At 43.1% G+C, this 22,173-nt stretch overlaps 1 protein-coding gene across 1 annotated transcript in view; it reads right to left on the bottom strand.

Annotated features, from left to right (window-relative positions):
- The window catches only part of LOC145393978 (uncharacterized), a 136,142-nt gene that overhangs the window by 85,419 nt on the left and 28,550 nt on the right, over window positions 1-22,173 (bottom strand). The window contains exons 3-5 of the mRNA XM_080267953.1: window positions 9,331-9,524; window positions 3,863-4,047; window positions 3,568-3,695 (exon numbers count right to left, since the gene is read on the bottom strand). Of these exons, the coding sequence (XP_080124079.1) occupies window positions 3,568-3,695; window positions 3,863-4,047; window positions 9,331-9,524 (507 nt within the window). The remainder of the gene's footprint in view (window positions 1-3,567; window positions 3,696-3,862; window positions 4,048-9,330; window positions 9,525-22,173) is intronic.

Genomic DNA, 22,173 nt, shown 5'->3' with positions numbered 1-22,173 from the left:
ATAATGAAAAGATCGCAGGAAACGTCAGTGAGCGGGTGCCGCCGCAGTGAAGTGAGGCGCAGCCGCAGTGAAGAGCGGGCGCAGCCGCAGGGAAGTGCCTTTTACCTACCTCAGTGAACACAGAGTGGGTGTTTATCGTATGTACAGTGTTCATATATGTTTATATTACTATTATGAGAGAGTGGTTGGCATTTGGTACTGGTGTGTGGGGCGTAAAATAGTTATTTCACACCCCTCACTTCTAACGGCTCTCCCCGTCCTGTGAAAGTCAACGAAGTCATGAAACCTACATCAATGGAAAGCTGAAGGTTTGTACTTTCTAATGGTACCTTATTTTTTTCTCTAGCTTTATTCTGTGCAGAGTTATTAAGGTTTAAAGGTTTGTTTACATTTGGCTGAAACCCCCGCGGGAGAGGACAGTCAGACCAAAACAATACCCGCGGTTAAGGGGTTAAAGAGAACGTAATTTCTGGATTATAAAAAACGCTTGAACAATTAACAACGGTCTCTAGTTTTCCTCTGCTTTTAACCAGGGATAACTCATACAAAATGTTGAGAGCGCAACCACTCTGGTGGAAAATATTTCCCACTTGAGGTGCAGAAGTGGATGTATGTGGATTAACTGAAACTAAATGGTAGGTGAGACTGTGAGAGAATGGGAGTATGGATGGGGTATATGCGCAGGAGTGGGTGAGAATGAGAGGGGAAAAGAAGAAGTGTGTCTTGTTGTCTGCAAGAGATGGAAGGAGAATATAAGAGAGTGTGGATCAGTTGGCTCAAGGACTGTGTGGGTAAGACTGAAAGTTGGACTACAAAATAATGTAGGTGATTGTGTGTGTGTATTCGCCAAAGCAAGATCGCGCAAGCAGAGAGAAAGAAGAGTTCTGGACAAATGTGAAAGTGTGCATGGAAAAGTTTGAAAAGAATGAGAAAAATTTTTTGATTGAAGATATAATTGGAAAAGTAGGGAATGTGAAGGTGGATGGAGTACTTGGTGAGTGGGGTGTGCCCGCAGAGGTGGATGGGAAAGGCAGTGCTCTAGTGGACATTTGTGCCGGAAAGGGGATGGTCATAGCCAAAATGATCCATAGGTATATGTGGCGAGTGATGAGAAGGGTGGGTGGTGAACTGAATGAATGGAAGGCAATGATTGATTATGTGTGTGTGGATGGTAGAATGAAAAGGTGTGTAATGGATGCAAGAGCATATAGAGGTTGGGGAAGTGGATTGTCTGACCACCACTTGGTAGTAGTGAGAATCAAGGTTCAAATGAAATGAAGGAATAGAAGAAAGGAAGGACAGGAGGAAGTAGTTCATACATGGAGGGAGGAGAGGTTACAAGAGGATGGAAAAAATGTAGATTATAAGAGAGAAGTGGAGGATCGATTGGATAAATATGGATTGGTGCAGATGGGGGATGTGGAGGGTGTGTGCAAGATATTCACAGAGGAAATCTCTGCAGCACGTGCGGTGGTGTGTGGGATGAAGAGATGACAGAAGGGGATACAGGGATCAGCATTGTGGAATGAAGAGGTGAGGCAGGCTGTGCCACAAAAGAAGAAAGAATAGTGAGTGGATGAGAAACATGGGCGTGGAAGAAGTTGAAAAACAGAAGGCAGAGTTATATGTAAAGGGGAAGAGAGAGGTGAAAAGATTATTAAGAGAGCAAGATGAGAGTGAATGAGGAATTTGGAAGGAATTTGAGTGGAGAGTTTATGGAATGTAAGAAAGTGTTCTGGAAAGAGATAGAGTTAGACAGGGTGTCGGAGAAGTTAGTCGGAGATTGAAAGATAAAAATGATAGAGTATTGCTGGAGAAGGGAGAAAAAGTGAGGATATAGCGAGAACACTTTATGGAATTGCTGAATATAGAGAATGGAAGTAGTGCGAGTATAAGTGGCTGGGGGAATGGCTGGGAGACGGAGGGATATGAGAAGGGAGGAAGAAATCAGTAGGATGAAAGGTGTAGAAGCAATGAAGAAAGTCAAAATGGGGTAAGCCCTAATAATTGATGAAGTGTGTGGTGAGATGCTGAAGCATGGGGAAGAGATAGTAGTCGAATGGATATGGAAGATGTGCAGATTGGCCTGGGAGGAAGGTAGAGTCCCAGAGGATTGGAAGTTAGGTATAATTATTCCCCTGTACAAAAGAAAAGGAGAAAAAGAAATGTGTGGTAATAATATGGGCATTTGTCTTCTAAGTATAACAGAAAAAGTAAATGGTAGGATACTTGTTGACAGAGTTAGGGAAATAAGAAAGGAATTTGTTGGGGAAGAACAGGGAGGTTTTAGGAAGGGAAGAGGTTGTGTAGATCAAATTTTCTTTCTTAGGTCTTTAGTGGAAAAGTTTCAAGAGAAGAGAAAGAATTTGTATGCGGCCATCATGGAGTTGGGGAAAGCATATGACAGGGTGGATAGACAGGGACTGTGAAAAGTATTAAGAATATATGGAGGAAATGGGAAGTTGATGAATGCCATGAAGAGTATGTATGAGGGTACTAAGGCTGCAGTGCTCTTGGATGGTGAAATGAGTGAAATATTCTATTTGAAGGCTGGACTGAAACAGGGATGTGTCATGTCTCCATGGTCGTTCAATCTGTATATGGATGGGGTTATATAAGAGATACAAGATAGGGCAATGGATGTTGGAGCGGTTCTAATGAGAGAGGGCAGTGTTTGGAGACTCCCTGTACTGTTGTTTGCAGATGATACTGTGTTGTTACGTGAAGACAAGGGGAGCTGCAAAGCCTGGTGGATAATTCTGGGAGGGTGTATAAGAAATGGAATCTAAAGGTGAATGTAGGGAGGAGTAAAGTTATGGTCTTCGAGAGAAATGAAATCAGTAAATGTACAGTGAGGTTGGATGAGGAGAAAATGGAAAATGTGAGTGCATTTAAGTACTTCCGTAGTGTGATGCGTAACGATTGAAGTTTGGAGGGCGAAGTGCTTGAAAGGGTACAACAAGGAAAAAATGTTACTGGTTCTTTGAAAGGAATGATAGGAAACAGGGAAGTGAGCTCGGAAGTGAAAAAGTTACTACATGATACTATTTGTGATATCAATTCTAATGTATGGAAGTGAAGTTTGGACCTTGTTGGAGGGACACAAGTACAGTGTGAGAGCAGTGGAAACGAGTTATTTGAAAGGAGCATGTGGAGTCACATGGAGAGACAGACTGACAAATGAAGAAGTGAAGGAATGTTTTGGTGTGGATGTGGATGTGATTGAAAGCGTTAGGAGCAACACACTGACGTAATTTGGCCATGTGGAGAGGATGGAGAGTGAGAGACTGACGAGGAGAGTGTATGTGAGTGAGGTGGACGGGGGGGGGGGAGAGGGAGGGAGAGGCCAAGGATGAGATGGAGCCATGGAGTGGAGAGGTATATGAGAGAGGGGGTGTGAGCTGGGAGCAGGGCATTGAAATGTCTGGAGAACAGGGCCACATGGAGGCGATTCGTTTATAGCTACCCCTTACGGGATCTGGCAATAGACAGACAGATAAATAGATCACTTCACAAATCCAGCACCAGTGATCTCACAAAATCGACCTACTCAATGCCTCCACTAACCTTCAGGGCGGCCAGCTCTACCCAATGGTGTGAGCCGCATAAAGTTCTCACGTGACTTCTTACTTCCACCTGCAGTCATTGGCGTGTCAATCAGTCCAGGATGCACACAGTTTACACGTATGGCTTTGCTGAAATGGAATGGAGTTTCAGTAACTTACACTCCAGTATGGATGTATCATATTACTTAAAAAATCGTTCTTTATATATGAGCAAAGTGATTACCAGCATTAAAGTAAATACTGTACATGAAAGCCATGATCAGTCCATTGTCTGCATGACTAAATGGTTTAACTACCTCGCCAATTCCGCAGCACACGTCTTGGTGAGTGAAATAACTCCTCCTTTACTGGCAGCATAGCCACTCATATTGGCAAAGCCAGTTTTCGCCACAACACTTCCAATATTCACTACTGCACCCTTGGGATCTTTCCCATTTTCCAGCAGTGATGTTGCAAAAGCCTGTGTTACCAAGAAAGTTCCCTGCAGAATAAAAGATGATAATATTAGTCAATGTTGCCTGAGTATAAGTATTAATTTCATAATGGTGTTAAGAAGCTGGATTTGGTAGTTAGGTAGTCGATAAGTTTCACGCTGACTCCCGATATTTATGGCAGTTCCGGTATGAGTCAGAGTTGCCAGTTTGCCTGCTGTTTGTGAGCATAATTGTTTCATAGTGTAAGTTACGCATAAATTTTTGTGCTCTTTTTTTCCATATAATGTTTTAGTGATGTGATTGCTTGTTAAATTATGTAATTTCAGTTAGTATGCTAAATAAAGAAAACTCTGGCATGTTTTGGATGTCTCCTAGTTGGTAACTGTTGTAACCATGCCTTCTTTCTCTCCCTTGAATGAACCAGAACTGTGGGGAAATGTAGAAGTTTCTAGAGTAATGTAAGGCTATATAAGGATGGTGAAGTGACTATTGCAAGTTCAGTCAGTTTTCAGTTCAGTTTGAGGCTAATTCAGTGTGAGTGCAATGCAGTATAATATTTTCGGTACTTGTGGAACAGTGAAGTGTTGTTGGCAAACAGTGAAGTGTTACTGAAGTCTGTATATCATCGATACTTGTGAAAAATAGTGTTGTCAAGCATTACGTGTAATTGCAGTTAGTAAAGTTTGTATAGCTCCAGTGCTTGTGAGAATAATGAAGTTGTAATGCATTTAGTGTAATTATTTGGAAAATAAGGACAGTGAACTTTATAAGCCACTGTGTATTTACGACGCCTCAGCTGATCCTTTGTACTGTACACCGAGAGGCTGCCTCTAGGACGAACAACTCACTGGGCAATGTCCTTCCTATACTGAACTACTGCTGTTGGAGCCTGTGGCAGTGTGGAACGGGGACGTAACAGTGACGTCAGCAGTGTAGATTATTATGGGCTGCAGTGAGTCTAACCTTCAACATGGAGGCAGAAGGTGTACAGACAAGAGGCCAGGCTAGGCAGGAGGAGGCGTTGTTGGGCGCAATTGTGAAGCTATTACAAGCACAACTACAGGCATAGAACGAAGGACAGAGAGAACTCAAAGAACAATTACAAGCACAAAGTGTACAATTACAGGCACAGAATGAAGGGCAGAAAGAGCTTAAAGGACAATTACAGGCACAAAATAAAGAACTCAAAGAACAGTTAAAAGCACAAAGTGTACAACTATGAGCACAGAATGAAGAATTACAGGACGAAAGTAAAGAACAGAAAGCACTCAGGAATGAAATCAAAGAACAATTGCAAGTGCAGAGGGAACAACTTCAAGAGGCATTACAGGAACAACAGTGTGAATTACAGTTGATAATGCAAGGACAGCTACATGCTTTCATGGGGGAAATGAAGGAAGAGCTGATACAATTGAAGGAGGAAGTATATGCTGAGCTATGGCAGCAGAAGTATTAGGTAAGCAATAACGTGCCGGAGTTCAGACAGCTTCTAGACGACCAGCTGAAGCATGCAGATGACCAGCTGAAGAATAGTGAGGAAACAGTGACGGAATGCAGACAGCAGGTAGATAACCAGTTGAAGCATGTAGTCGACCATGTGAAGATAATTAGTGAGAAAATTGAGGCTGTAGAGAAATACTGTACTGTTGAGCCACAGGTCAGTGTACAGGGAGCATATGAGAAGAATGGACAGTGTATGGAGAATCTTGACGGATCCCAAGCATCTAAAAGTAGCATTACAGGGTTGAATAATCAGACTGCAGAAGTTTTAAGTTCTGGACTTGATTATGATGCCCCAGTTTATAGGCCCCAAACCAGTGAAGTGCATGGCTATAATGGGGGTCCAATTAAAATGAAACCTCAGGAATTTGATGGTAGAGTATCTTGGGAAGCTTACCATGCACAGTTTGAGTTACTTGCTGATCAGAATGGTTGGGATAATAGGGAGAGGGCAGTGCAATTTGCTACTAGCCTTAAGGGTGCCACAGTGGAAATTCTGGGCCGGATGTCAGTAGAGGAGAGGAACAATTATCAGTCCTTAGTAGGAGTGCTGGAGTGCAGATATGGCACCAGGTACCAGATTGAGGTTTACAGAGCAAGATTCCGGAGCCATGTATGGGCTCGAGGCGAATCCCTACAGCAGCTTGCTCGTGACCTGGAGAGTTTGGCATACAAAGCATACCCTGGAGCAGCACCTAACCTGTTGGCTATATATCCGAGAGATCAGTTCATCGATGCTCTTGGTAGTGCAGAGTTGAAACTGCAAGTGAAGCAGGCACAACCCAGAAGCATGCAAGAAGCACTAGCCAGGGCTCTAGAATTCGAGTCCTATGTCATGTCCAGTACAGTCACTTTTCAGGCAGGTCATAGTGCAGGATTCAAGGCAAGAAAGGCACAGGTACATGAAGTGGAATTTTTCGAAGGAATATGCTGGTACTGTGAGAAGCATCGGAAAGTGGATTGCAACAAGTGGAAGAGAGAAAAGGAGAAGACTGGAGGAGGTTGCTGGTTCTGTGGGAAACTGGAACACAAGAAGGTGGATTGTTACAAATGGAAGGAGCAAGAATGGAGCAGTGCAAGGAAATCTCCGATTGCAACAAACGGGTGATCGACATGTGAGGTGGGATACTTCAGCTATGAGTGTCCAAATGAGAATGATGAGGGTAAAATAGTGAAGGCTTGTTACATGAGGTGACAACCAGCCAGTTCTTTCCAAGAAGCCCCACCACTGAGGAAATGCAGGAGAACCTTCATGAATAGTGTGCAAGAAGATGGAAGAACAGATGGCAAGCAGTGTAACAGGAATGAGAATTTTGGCAAGAACTGCCGCCGTATTGTTGTGACAGGGCCAGCATCAGATGCAGAAGACCTGAAGAGGATGCAGATGGAGGATGCAGATTTACAACCAGTGCTAGAGTGGCTGCAAGGGAGTACACTGTGATCATCTTGGGAAGAAGTGTCCAAATTAAGCCCTGCGACCAAGAGCTACTGGAGTCAGTGGGACTTTCATCGTTTGAACAACCGACTACTGGAGCATCAGCGGGAGACACCCTATGGCCTCAGCATGTATTGGCAACTGGTGGTTCCGAAGAAGATGATGATCGAGATCTTGGATGAGTCCCAAAACCAAATCACTAGAGGGCACCTGGGAGTGAAGAACTCTCTAAGCCAGTTGCAGGTTTACTGGATTGGCATGCGCCAGGATGTTGAGGAGTCATGTCTGGCCTGTGATATGTGTTGTGCCAAGAAGGGACCCAAGAAACGTGGTTGTGCCCCTCGTCAGCCGTACCAAGTGTGTGCATCGATGGAAAGAGTCGCGGTGGACATTGCTGACCTTTGCCACTCATCGAAAGAGGAAACTGATATATATGCGTCACCATGGACTACTTCACAAGGTGGCCAGAAGCCTACGCCATCCCCGATCAAGAGGAGGCTACTGGTGCTCAGTTGTTGGTTGACCAGTTTTTCTGTCGTTTTGGGATGCCACAAGAGCTACATTCAGACCAGGGTAGAAACTTCGAGCTTTCTGTGTTCCGTGAGTGCTGCAAGTTATTGGGGATCAAGAAGACCAGGACGACCCCACTAAGGCCAGTCAGATGCACTGATGGAGAAATTTAACTGGACCCTAGGACTAGAACTGGCAAAGTACTGCATAGAGGGACAAACAGAATGGGACTGGAAATTATCTGCGTTGCTGATGGCATATTGGTCTACATCTCATGAGCCTTCCAGCTACACACCTGCAAAACTGATCTTGGGCCATGAGTTACACTTACCCATTGACTTGCTAATGGGAAGACCACCTGGTGAAGAGCTGCCTACAAACACCTCCAGCTATGCGAAGCATCTTCAGGAAAGGCTGGCTGAGATACATCATCAGGTGCAAGGAGCCCTTAAGTTTTCAGGAGAGGTGATGAAGTTCAAATATGATACCAAGGCAAGTGAGGTGAGCTTCAAGGATGGTGACAGAGTTTGGTTATATAATCCTCAGCGGGAGAAAGAACAGTCACCGAAGCTGCAGAGCCCGTGGGACAGGTCTTACACTGTGTTGGACCACTGCCAGATGTAACGTATCGGATTCGGGGAGGCAGAAGGTCTCGCCCAAAGGTGGTACACGTGAATCGTCTGTAGTAGTTCCGTGGGCCAGGGCAGTACAGCTGGGACATTTCGAGGAGTCATGCTCTCCCACAGCCGAGAATGTTGAGGAGGACCAAGGAACAGAAGTGCCAGAGGATGGTGACAGTTTCCCGAGGGAAGAAGTGAATCAGGAAGAGGACCAAGACCTTCCAGGAGGAGTGGACTGTGGAGGAGCAAGGACGTCGTCAGAAGCGGTATAGAAGAAGACTTGATAAGTTGAAGGATTATTTTGTGTATAGTTAGATGTTTCATTAGAATTAAGGTTTATGTTTGTATATATTGTGTAGTTTTGTCAGGACGACGAAGAACTAGGGAGGGGTTAGTGTTAAGAAGCAAGATATGGTAGTTACGTAGTCTAAAAGTTTCTCACTGATTCACGATATTTACGATAGTTCTGGTATGAGTCAGAGTTGCCAGTTTGCCTTCTGCTTGTGAGCGTAGTTGTTTTGTAAGTTATGCATTAATTTTTGTGCTTTCTTTTCTGTATAATGTTTTAGTAACAGTATGTGATTGCTTGTCAAATTATGTAATTTAAGTTCAGTTTGTATGTTAAATAATTTACAGTGTTATGCAATGTAAGAAACTTTGGCATGTTTGGGATATCTCCAAGTTGGTAACTGTTTTAACTGTACTCTCTCTCTCTGGAATACACCAGAACTGTGGAGAAATGTATAAGTTTCTAGAGTAATGTAAGGCTATATAAGGATGGGGAAGTGACTAGAGCAAGTTCAGTCAGTTTTCAGTTCAGTTTGAGTCTAATTCAGTGTGAGTGCAATGCAGTATAATATTTTCGGTACTTGTGGAACAGTGAAGTGTTGTTGGCAAACAGTGAAGTGTTACTGAAGTATGTTTATCATCGGTACTTGTTAAAAATAGTGTTGTCAAGCATTACGTGTAACTGCAGTGAGTAAAGTTTGTATAGCTCTAGCACTTGTGTGAATAGTGAAGTGAAGTTGGAAAGCATTCAGTGTAATTATTTGGAAAACAAAGATAGCCAGTGTTTATTTACAACGCCTCAGCTGATCCCTTGTACTGTACAGCGAAAGGTTGCCTTTAGGAAGAACAACTCACTGGGCAACGTCCTTCCTATACTAAACTATTGTGTGAGCCTGTGGCAGTGTGGGACTGAGACGTAACAATAGTTTGAGCATTTTCCTTTCCTTTTTATGGCATGTAGACAACTTGGAACTGACCGTCAGGTTGACATCAATATTTTTCTGCCAGGAGTCATCATCAGTCTCTAAGATGGGAGCTCTGGTGGCCACGCCGGCACAGTTGACTAGCAGTGAGGGCGGGGCGCCACACTGGTCCTGGGCTGACTTCAAGGCATCCTCCACACTCCTCCTCTCTCTCACATCAATGGCCACAGCCGCATGCTGCTGCCCACCTGCCAGAGACAGAGGAGTAATGCATCTGTTCTTTACTAGGAGATATTACAAGAAGTTTTGTAAATAATATCACCAAAGTCCCGTGTACCAGAAAATTCTCAGGTGCAAATAAAAATTAAAGGAAATATTTTGTGCAGCGTCAAGCAATAAAAAAATTGCTGTGAGGAGCTTGATAATGACCTTTGATAGAAAGTGTTACCTAAGGAGTGCAAAAAATGTTTCATTAGATTATTTAGTGTCAAATACATCAGGAAATATGGCAACCTTCTTCCCGGGCAATAAATAACTGTGCCATCCTGTCTTACAAGTGGAGGTGTGGACACGCTGACACCAAAGAAAGCAGAAATGAGCGAGCTGCACCGCTTGTGAGACTGGCTGGCCTCCCTGAGATGCTAGTGTTATATTCTGATTCAGCTACTAAGCAAGCAGCATGAACCACAGCCCTATGGGGATTACGAGAGAGAGAGAGAGAGAGAGAGAGAGAGAGAGAGAATTTCTCACTTAATCTGAGCAATCCTGAGCCCATACTGAAACAGCGTTCCTGGGTTTTAAATACTCACAAAATAATATTGTCTAGTCAGCATAGTAAACATTTTCAGCCTGTTCACTGCACCAAACACACCGTGCAATACATAACACTGTTTAACAAACTTAAACGAATTTTTTGTTTAGGTTGATTTTTACACTGTTTCTGATCAAATGTCAATGCGTAGATTCCAAGTATGCTATTTGTTTTTGTGTAAATCTAGAGTTACAGGAACTATCCAACAACGTATGTATCGTAGAAGGACAGGAACTGCAACTTCTTACCATTTCGAGAATGTTGAGAATGTCAAAGAATTTATATATTTCCGGGTGTATATTGTGAATATAACTAGAAAATGAGCAAACAGCAACATTACAAGGAATGCAGGGTGCATAGTATCCAGAAATGCACTTTTGAGTTTGACATTCTTCTGTAACTGTGATGACAATTGCGCAACAGCCCCCAAGCTCAATCGCCCATCATCGCCTTGTTCCACCAACACTGATATCTTGTTTCCACCAGCAGAATGTCCTGGTGGAACCGTTCGCCACGCTCTTCACAGACTGCACTCAAGTTTCTTTTGAAGAAATCAAGGTGGGAATGCAGGTAATGCAATTTGAATGACATTCTGCATCCAAGCCAGTGGAATGCACCGATCAGGTCATTGAAGAGCTGTGCGGAATCTGGTCTCCCCTGGTGGCCAAGAAGCCCTTCCACAATCCCTTTGAAAGCATTCCAAGCACACTCTTCATCATCACTCATTTTACCCAGGAGTTCATGACTTGCAACCATTCTTCGAACCTGCAGCCCGATGAATATGCCAGCTGTCACCTTTGCCTCCTTAACTTGGGGAACATTGATCGGATATGCAGAAATGCATCGCCATCCTTGTCGATGGTTTTCACGAATTGTTTCACAAAACTAAGTCTTATGTGTAGCAGAGGTAGCAATACCTTCTCTCTGGAGTTCAGTGGAGCTCTCAGTGTAGTGCCACAAATTTAATATTCATGTATGTGTTTAGAGGTACTGTAATTTTTAAGTTAGATAGGATGTAACCTGAATACTAGTCTATAAATTCCTATCCTAAGTAGTAATTCATATGTTAATGATTAATATAGGGTTAACTTTATTTTTATATGTATGTATCTCTGTATCTAAGCATTGGGTGATGTAATTGTGGATGTTGAGCTACGGGAATTCCTCCGTCTGGTCGAGTAATGAATAACAGATGCGCGCAGCTTTTCCCCTTCTTTGTGCATCGTTGTTGGGCGCCGAGTTTAAACCTTAAACAGAGTAATGATGAGTATACAATTCTTTCCGTATCCTAGTTGTGAAATGCTTACTAATGAAGCTGCTAGAACCCAAATATGTAAGATTAACAATCAAAAAGGCCTAAATAATGTCATTTGTGAGGATTTAATAGTCCCGCTTACCTTAGCCGTCACTAGATGGCATAAGCTGCCCCAAAATTCAAGGCGGGATAGTGGTAAATTCAGTATCTAAATTAAGTAAGGATTGAATCCCAAATTTTCCCCAATCCAATCAAAAGTCCTGGCGTCATGTGTTCACTGCTAAATAAATTGTGAAGAGAATTGAAGCCCACCATATTTCAAAAACACCACCTCATTTGACCTAGCAGTGGCGTCTCTGGCGTACCCAGGAAGCAGCACTTGAGGCCCAGACGTTGTGTAAAATGGATGTTGGTTCAGGTGAGCTGTCCACCTTTCTCCTTTACCCCCCCCCCCCGCTTTTTTTTTGTTTAATCCTTACTTGGCATGGACCATATGAAGTAATATTGTTGAAAGCTTAATGTAGACTTGAGGCCCAGATGTCGTGTATAATGGACGTTGGTTCAGTCCCCAGACACCGGCGACGTCAGTGTGAGCACGAGGCCTTCCCGTGGTATTGTCCATAGACTTGAACATACACACGTACACTACCCATGAATCATTTTATAAACCTAATGTAATTGAACTAGTATCATTGATCTATCAAGTGAATTTTGTTTGCAGATAAGGATTAGAAATTTAAAAGTGATGTGATCTGGTAACGGAAAGGCGTAATTCAAATCCATTAACCGTTTTCTTTCTCTTAAATTAATGTTAGAAAATTAGGAGCGTGGAAGGGAACTTAGTGGTTGTGAGTAATAATGTAATTTTTGAAACTGTACCTCGAGGCTAAACAAGCCCGAGTGATTATGTATTCTTGGTGATTATGCAATTTTTTTTAATTGTTTCCTCGAGGCTAAACAAGCCCGAGTGATTATGCATTTTTGGTGATTATGTAGTAATGACGATTATGAACTATTAATAATTCTGAATTGATAGTGTTTGTGGATTATAGAGAATTACATGATAAGAGTATATTATACGGACGAAATAGAACACGAGTAATTATTTTTTATTGGTTCGAGGCTATGCCAGCCCGAAAAGACAACCCAAGCTTGTAAAAAGGTCCCTGTCTTGAGGCTATTGTCGAGCCCAAGAATAACTGACAAAAAGAAAGTAAGGTACAATGTCCTTAGAAATCGCTTGTATGTACCAAATTGTTTTCGCCTGGTGACAATGTTGTAGGAATGATCACCCAAACCATGGTTTTAATGTATAATCTTTCATATGAAAAAGGGTCATATAATTAAACAAGTCTTGTGAAAACTAGCATAAAGTTATTAAAGTAAAGTATATATCATTTTTTCTTTCTTGGTGTACCTAATCAAGGGAATTAAGTCATCATGCCTAATTCACTCCCCTTCCAATTCAAGATTCCTTCGCTGAGGGAACGACGACCACCTGTGGTACTGACTAAATTTAGGCTCGGCCAAAAACTACAAACGCTACCAAAATTCTCTTAAACAATTATCATCTACCATACCAAGTCAAAACACCACCCCCTCCCCCTTTTGTTTTATTGAAGTGAATTTTTCTATTAACCAAGGAGGGGAGACTAAGTCGAGTACCATCTGTATTATCAATGGGTAAGTTGACCAGTACCAACAACCGGTAAGGGGATAAAAATTCATACCATTACACTGGTGGCAATAGCGGTGGGATATTCATTGTTCCCAAATTAGTGGCGTTGGTGAGAAAGTGAAGGGAAGTGAATAGCAAAGAGAAGTGAGAAGGTTAAGGGTAGCATTGGTTGGTCATTCCCAAATACCTCCGCAACTCTATGTGCAGGACGTAGAAATTAGAATCTTTCGGGCAAGTGGAGGCAAGGTTAGGAATTTCTTTCAGGACTCTCGGTTAAATTCAGTATTGGAGTGGGAATTTGACCTTATATTTTTATGGATTGGAAGTAACGATATTGACCAAAATACCACCCCCAAAGAGATTTTTCATAGAATAAAGAATGTTACCAGGGAGCTGGAGAAACAATGCCACGCCAGGGTGATTGTTTGTCAGGTAGAACCAAGAGTGTACCAGGGAGCAAGTGCTCCTATATCGTCTGAGGACTATAAAACAGTAAGGAACTCGATCAATAAGAAAATTCGTCGAAACTTACCGAATAAGAACCTGCAATTTAACAAGGCTTACTATAGTTATAACCTGGCAGACGGAGTACATTGGAGTGGTGAAGTGAGAGAACAAGTAGATGCCAAATTTGTCAGAATTATCGAGTCCTACAGAGATGATGGAAGTGATTAGACCTACTTAAGGTAAAGAGACACAATATTTCAAAATTTAATTTCCTTTTTTTGTGAGTAAGAATAGTACATTAGGGTCACCATGTCTCTGTATGGACAGTTGTTTCCTCAGACACAGCCGGAAGCTGATCGTCCGTCACAAGTGGGGAGAGATCATGTAACCATTCAATTGGATGAGGCGGAGGAACAGTTCGGTACTACTAACAGAACGCTGCTTTCACACTTGACCCCTTGTTCACACATTATGAATTCACATCACTTTCTCACAAAACCGCACGATATCCCAATTTTGGAATTAAATCAGCTTCAAGGGATAGAAGCTACATCTCGCCTCGAAATGTTTTGTGACGCGGTGGAACAAACTCATACCAGCAACGCAACCAGAATCCAGGTTGCCAAAAGTCGAATGGGTTCCGAATTGGCCACTTTTATTCATAATTATCAAAAGAAGCATTTTGCACTGTCATGGCCCGAGCTAAAAAAATTCTTGAGTGCGGAGTTTGCCATCGAGCTGAGTGTAGATCGAGCTTGGCAAGAGCTAGAGAACATGACCTATGACTGGGAAGAATCACCCCAGGCGTTTGTACATAGGTTCATGTGTAAGCATGCGGCTCTCAAAACAAAGTTCCCAAAAGAAAAGTTTCCCTCGCGAGATAAACGGATCAAGAAGAAACTGTGGTATGGTCTTCCGCTCGAGTCTAGGGAAAAATTGGAAGCTTACCTTGATGACCGATATCCACTTCGTAAATTCATTGACAGGATCGAAAATGAAAGGCAGCTTCTCGAAGAGAGGTACACCACCAGAGTTAATGCAATGCCAGATAGAGACAATAAAAGTGAAGATCCCTCAAATACAAATGTAGTTGATACTCCACCAAGACCATCCCATGATAACTGTCAACCCGAGTCAGACAAGGAAGTGACTGAATTGAGAGCTCAATTAAGGGATTTGAAAACAAATTTAGAACAACTCAATCTAAAACAATCTACTCCTGTAACACTGAGGCGAAAATACTGTAGTCATTGTCTGAAGAGTTCACACATGTTGCAAGAATGTTGGGCCAAACCACCACCAGGCCACTGTTTTGATTGCCGTAGGTTGGGATGTCGTAGAGGCAGTAATGATTGCCCAGGTCGCATAAACCACAGCGCAGCAACACGGAGCAATAACAGATTTCACCCACCCAGTCCAAATGCGAGGCAGACCGCCACTCAAACAAAGTTCCCCCTGTCACGAATCAATTCGCGACATTTCCCTTTTGTGAGAAGCCACGAACTATTAGTGGAAAACTCACTGTGTATCACTCAGTTAACCGTTTCTCCCTCCATTTCGGGGTATACTTTTCAAAACATTAATCACTGTTTTCAAAAGTGACCGATTAAATGCACGTCACTAAGTGCTGTACTGAGCGATACTATATGTTTCTTTATTGTTCGCCCCTGCTCACTCGACCGTTAGAATAATGCGGCCTACTGCTTCCCCTTTTGTTCCCACGACTTACTCAGTCTAGTTGTGGCTTTGACGGAGAGAGGTCCTGTGCTCCAGAAGTGTGAGAGAAGAGGTCGCTAGCACCCAGACTCCACTGAGACAGTTATCCAGTGCTCCCATCCTTAGTTCAGCTTCGGGTGATACAAAGCATTCATCGACTATAGTATTTCCTTTTGTATTTTGTAGTCTTAAGAGTTTAGTTAAGGTGTTTTTTCCTAGGCGTAAGTATTTAGCTTTTGTGTGAGTGAGTGAGTGCGGTCTCATTGATTTGATCTGAAATGTAACGTTAAATTTATTTTTTGTAATCAATAAATTTAACTTCCTTTTCTTGAGTTTAATGTAAAGTAAACTCTTGTTTCATTTCTCCATAATTAAGCATATTTCCCACATAGCTCATAGCTTGCATAGACGTTTTACTATTCATAACTGGTACTTAAACCAGTCTTGTTGTATTAACTTAAAATCCGTTGTGCCATAGGAGTTAAAGCATCAGCAGGAACCTGATGTTAGTATTAGTTATTTATTGTCAGGGGTGAAGTAACTTTCTCCAGAGGCTAACAGTACTAATTCAGCATTTGCGAGTAATTAGTCTCTGCTGTGTACTGTTGGGAAAGTTTATAAATTCTCGTTCTTAGAGAATCGTTGCTTGATTTAGCAAGACAATCATTGTCCCTGCTCTCCAATATTATTGAATATTAATATCAATTAAATAATATTTAAGCATTTATTTCAAAATACCGTGATATTATAAAAACCCCGTGACAACTGGCGACCTCATTCCAGGATATTAACTCCTAGCCCTAAAGCTATTCACGAGATAGTGCTCACTCATTCATATTTAGGTATTTATAATTAAAGTTTATAGGCACAAGTTTACTGGTGTTTACCGTTAATTTAGCAAGTGAATTTTTGCTTTATTAATCCGTAGTGTACTTAACTCTATTTAGTACTTTATTTTTGGTAACGCCAGACGATTTTATTCGCTCCTGGGTAGTCGCTGTACCCATTGTGTTAATTATTGAGTTCTCAGTTATTTGCATTTTTGCTTTAATCTTTGCCAGTTAACTAGATAAGACTGGTCACCACTAGCTTGTGTCTGTATTCTTTACTTGTGTTTATTAGTATTCGTCGCTAAGCAGTCAGTACTCAGTTTCGGTTACTTAGTAAATTGAGCTAGCATCATGGCAGCCAGTGCTTATGTACAGGAAGCCAAAGATATGGGTCTCACAGACCCAGAGAAAATACAGAGTTACGTTCTCTCACGGTTCAATTACGAGCAAGAACGTGAGAAAGATGCTCGTGAAGAGCGTAGAATTCAGCGCGAATACGAGCGAGAACAGCGCGAACACGAGCGAGAACAGCGCGAACACGAGCGAGAACAGCGCGAACACGAGCAGAAACAACGCGAGCTCGACTTAGAACACGTGCGGGAACAACGTGAATATGAACGTGCCGAACGTGAGGCAAGAGAAAAACATGAACTTGAAGTGCTGAAGCTCAAGCGAGATTCCTTGGCTTCAGACACATCTGGTGCAGTTGGTCCAAGCTCCACGAGCGTTCTCCCTGCACATGTCCTGGCGACCCCACGCATCAAGCTTCCTTCATACAAGGAAAGCGAGCGAATCGAGCCGTACATAGCTCGTTTTGAGGACATGGCAGACATGTATCAACTGGATGAGGCAGCTAAGAGGCTTCAGTTTCTTAGCCTATTTGAGGGCCCTGCCCTCGATATTCTCCACAGAATTCGTGGAGACAATCTCACATATGAGATGATGAAAGCTGCACTCATTAAGGCGTATGGTCTCACAGTAGACGACGCCAAAGTTCAGTTCATGCAAGCTCATCTCCAAGACAAGGAGACAGCTGTTCAGTTCCTCGATCGTCTCACTGCTTACTTAAATGAGTGGATGGAGAAAGATGAAACTCCTTCCACACGTGAGGGGATAATTGACCTTGTGCTGCGTACACAGCTAGAGAGGTCGTGGCCTGCTGAGCTCATAGCACAGCTTAAGATCTGCCAGGTGAAAGATGCCAGCCAAATGGCAGAAAAGGCTGACACATTCTTTACTGCATTCGGGTATCGAACTCGTAAGCAAAACACCTGGAGCAGAAAAGATACTGCCAAGTCTGGGAAGCCGTCTCAGACTGAACCCCAGCAACAAGGCCATTCTCAGAATAATGGCCAAGGTCCAAAACTGCAGTGGAAGGACCAGAGACAAAACACTCAGAAACCTGAGTGGAAGAGGTACAACAAGTACCCTAACCAGCAGCAGTATCAGCCACGCAACCGACCGTCGGGACAAAGTTTTTCACCACCAGCTCAAAAGAGGCAGGAAGCGAATGCAGCCTTCATTCCTCAGCAGCAGCACGGTGGTCACGTCCCTACCAGTGTGGGTACTTCCTCACAGTTTACTAGTCCCACAGTGACAGTGAACCCCCCTCCACAGATGGCCAATGTTCCATCTCCTTATAATTCTCAAGGCACAATGTTTGCCGCATCAATTCAGCAGCCTCATGAGTGGCTAGCTGCTTCCTCCACAGGCCCTCCCACAGGTGACAGTACCTTCCTTATCCGGCCAGGGTTTGTGGGAGGCATTCCTGTGAAGGTCCTGAGAGACAATGGTTCCTCAGGTTGCTCTGTCAAGCAGAGTCTAGTTCGGCCTGAGCAGTATACAGGTCGACAGATCCATGCAAACCTTATTGATGGATCAGTGAGATTGTTCCCTGAGGCATGTATCCAGGTGGCATCTCCATTTTATACTGGTACGACACTCGCAGTTGTCATACCAGAACCTTTATTTGAACTCATCATCGGCAATATTTCCGGAGTCAAGGATAGTTGCTCCGATGATGACACTACTCAGACTTCGGCTGCTGCGGTAACACGAGCCATGGCTGAGGCTCCAGACTGTGTCACCCCAGTGATCATTGAATCGCCGCAAGATCTGATGTGTAGTCAACTTGTTGTGCAAGAACAACATTCTGACCCGACACTTGCTGCCGTGCGGAACAAACAAAAGGGTCGAGTGATAAAGTATTCACGGGGAGGTCGAGCCAAGTTCCTTCGTAAACAAGGACGGCTCTACCGTGAGTCACGAACACCCGAGGGCGAAGTTCGATTGCAGTTTGTCGTTCCCGTCAAGTACCGCCTAGCAGTGTTAGAATGGGGTCATTGTTCAGCCTCAGGAGATCACATGGGGAAAAGGAAGACCCAGGGCCGTATCCGAGCTGACTTTTTCTGGCCAGGGATGGGACGAGACATAGATAGTTTTGTCCGTTCCTGCAGTGTGTGCCAAAGTATCACCACTAATCAGGGACATGCCCTTCCTGCGCCATTTGTAACCACACCCGTAATCTCTGAGTCAGTTGAGAGACAGGGTAGTGGTGAAGTGGATGCAGACCTGACGTCTCTCCCATTGGCTCCACAGGACACATTATGTCCAGGGCCTGTACATACATATTATGTACTGTAAGTTAAGGGGGAAGTTGAGAGGCGACTCGAGGCTATGGAAGACCCGAGTTCACACAAGGATTCTCAGCTCCCCGATACTAATATAAGTACTGTAGGTTAAGGGGGAAGTTCGAGAGAGAACTCCGCAGAGGCGACTTGAGGCTATGGAAGACCCAAGTTTGCACAAGGATTCTCAGCTCCCCGATGCTAATATAAGTACTGTAGGTTAATGGGAAAGTGAGAATTCTGCAGAGGCGACTCGAGGCTATGGAAGACCCGAGTTTGCACCAGGATTCTCAGCTCCCCGATAGTAATAGAAGTACTGTAGGTTAAGGGGGAAATTCGAGAGAGAACTCCGCAGAGGCGACTTGAGGCTATGGAAGACCCAAGTTTGCACAAGGATTCTCAGCTCCCCGATACTAATATAAGTACTGTAGGTTAAGGGGTAAGTTCGAGAGAGAACTCCGCAGAGGCGACTTGAGGCTATGGAAGACCCGAGTTTGCACAAGGATTCTCAGCTCCCCGATACTAATATAAGTACTGTAGGTTAAGGGAGGAAGTGAGAACTCCACAGAGGCGACTTGAGGCTATGGAAGACCCGAATTTGCACAAGGATTCTCAGCTTCCCGATATTAATATAAAAATTGTAGGTTAAGGCACAGGTTGAGGACCCGTGTGCGGTTTGAGGCTATGGAAGACCCGAGTTTGCACAAAGATTCTCAACTTGCCGACACTAATCGTGTGCTATAATTAATTGGCGACCTCGAATGTACGAAGCTTAGGCTGTCACTTGTATTTTTCAGCTAGAGCGTACTTTTCGTAGCATGTACTGATTGCTAGGCAGAGAAAGTAATTGTAACGTAATAAGAATTTTGTCTCATTGACACTTTTGATGCTCCACCTTAATTGGTTTTGCAGGTTCAGCAATGGGTGTAGCAGTTTTGCTGTGCGGGCCAGCTGATCATCTGCCGCACGCTGCCGCCTCTTCTCCTCTGCCTTCGTCGTCGCCATGTTATTATTTTCTATGTCATTTTACACATAGGTACAGTTACACTACAACTGTCACACCTACACCGTGTATTACATACACCACGCCACAGAACAAGTAGTTGTCAGTGTAAATGTAGCGAATTTTCGCTCGGTTTGACCTGAGTACAGGATTTTCACCGTCGTCACGGAGTTTTCCCCTCAAGCTTGCTTCTATTAACGTAAATAAGAGGTTTTTTCGCTCACTGGCAACTGCGACTTTCTCCTGTAGCAGGATAGCACACACACCACAGTGTGAATCTTGTGTGAATGACTTAGGATGTGTACATATATATATATATCCACAAATTTTTTCCCATAAGGAAAAAATTTAATTTTGTAGGGGCGTAATGTCACGAATCAATTCGCAACATTTCCATTTTGTGAGATGCCACGAACTATTAGTGGAAAACTCACTGTGTATCGCTCAGTTAACCGTTTCTCCCTCCATTTCGGGGTATACTTTTCAAAACATTCGTCACTGTTTTCAAAAGTGACCGATTAAATGCACGTCACTAAGTGTTGTACTGAGCGATACTATATGTTTCTTTATTGTTCGCCCCTGCTCACTCGACCATTAGAATAATCCTGCCTACTGCTTCCCCTTTTGTTCCCACGACTTACTCAGTCTAGTTGTGGCTTTGACAGAGAGAGGTCCTGTGCTCCAGAAGTGTGAGAGAAGAGGTCGCTAGCACCCAGACTCCACTGAGACAGTTATCCAGTGCTCCCATCCTTAGTTCAGCTTCGGGTGATACAAAGCATTCATCGACTATAGTATTTCCTTTTGTATTTTGTAGTCTTAAGAGTTTAGTTAAGGTGTTTTTTCCTAGGCGTAAGTATTTAGCTTTTGTGTGAGTGAGTGAGTGCGGTCTCATTGATTTGATCTGAAATGTAACGTTAAATTTATTTTTTGTAATCAATAAATTTAACTTCTTTTTCTTGAGTTTAATGTAAAGTAAACTCTTGTTTCATTTCTCCATAATTAAGCTTATTTCCCACATAGCTCATAGCTTGCATAGACGTTTTACTATTCATAACTGGTACTTAGACCAGTCTTGTTGTATTAACTTAAAATCCGTTGTGCCATAGGAGTTAAAGCATCAGCAGGAACCTGATGTTAGTATTAGTTATTTATTGTCAGGGGTGAAGTAACTTTCTCCAGAGGCTAACAGTACTAATTCAGCATTTGTGAGTAATTAGTCTCTGCTGTGTACTGTTGGGAAAGTTTATAAATTCTCGTTCTTAGAGAATCGTTGCTTGATTTAGCAAGACAGTCATTGTCCCTGCTCTCCAATATTATTGAATATTAATATCAATTAAATAATATTTAAGCATTTATTTCAAAATACCGTGATATTATAAAAACCCCGTGACAATTGGCGACCTCATTCCAGGATATTAACTCCTAGCCCTAAAGCTATTCACGAGATAGTGCTCACTCATTCATATTTAGGTATTTATAATTAAAGTTTATAGGCACAAGTTTACTGGTGTTTACCGTTAATTTAGCAAGTGAATTTTTGCTTTATTAATCCGAAGTGTACTTAACTCTATTTAGTACTTTATTTTTGGTAACGCCAGACGATTTTATTCGCTCCTGGGTAGTCGCTGTACCCATTGTATTAATTATTGAGTTCTCAGTTATTTGCATTTTTGCTTTAATCTTTGCCAGTTAACTAGATAAGACTGGTCACCACTAGCTTGTGTCTGTATTCTTTACTTGTGTTTATTAGTATTCGTCGCTAAGCAGTCAGTACTCAGTTTCGGTTACTTAGTAAATTGAGCTAGCATCATGGCAGCCAGTGCTTATGTACAGGAAGCCAAAGATATGGGTCTCACAGACCCAGAGAAAATACAGAGTTACGTTCTCTCACGGTTCAATTACGAGCAAGAACGTGAGAAAGATGCTCGTGAAGAGCGTAGAATTCAGCGCGAATACGAGCGAGAACAGCGCGAACACGAGCGAGAACAGCGCGAACACGAGCAGAAACAACGCGAGCTCGAGTTAGAAAAAGAGCGACAACAGCGCGAACACGAGCAGAAACAACGCGAGCTCGACTTAGAACACGTGCGGGAACAACGTGAATATGAACGTGCCGAACGTGAGGCAAGAGAAAAACATGAACTTGAAGTGCTGAAGCTCAAGCGAGATTCCTTGGCTTCAGACACATCTGGTGCAGTTGGTCCAAGCTCCACGAGCGTTCTCCCTGCACATGTCCTGGCGACCCCACGCATCAAGCTTCCTTCATACAAGGAAAGCGAGCGAATCGAGCCGTACATAGCTCGTTTTGAGGACATGGCAGACATGTATCAACTGGATGAGGCAGCTAAGCGGCTTCAGTTTCTTAGCCTATTTGAGGGCCCTGCCCTCCATATTCTCCACGGAATTCGTGGAGACAATCTCACATATGAGATGATGAAAGCTGCACTCATTAAGGCATATGGTCTCACAGTAGACGACGCCAAAGTTCAGTTCATGCGAGCTCATCTCCAAGACAAGGAGACAGCTGTTC

The sequence above is a fragment of the Coenobita brevimanus genome, chromosome 26 (assembly GCF_032717465.1).
Source record: "Coenobita brevimanus isolate Jiangsu-jjx chromosome 26, ASM3271746v2, whole genome shotgun sequence".
Classification (NCBI taxonomy): domain Eukaryota; kingdom Metazoa; phylum Arthropoda; class Malacostraca; order Decapoda; family Coenobitidae; genus Coenobita; species Coenobita brevimanus.
This window is presented reverse-complemented; position numbering and strand designations above follow the sequence as displayed.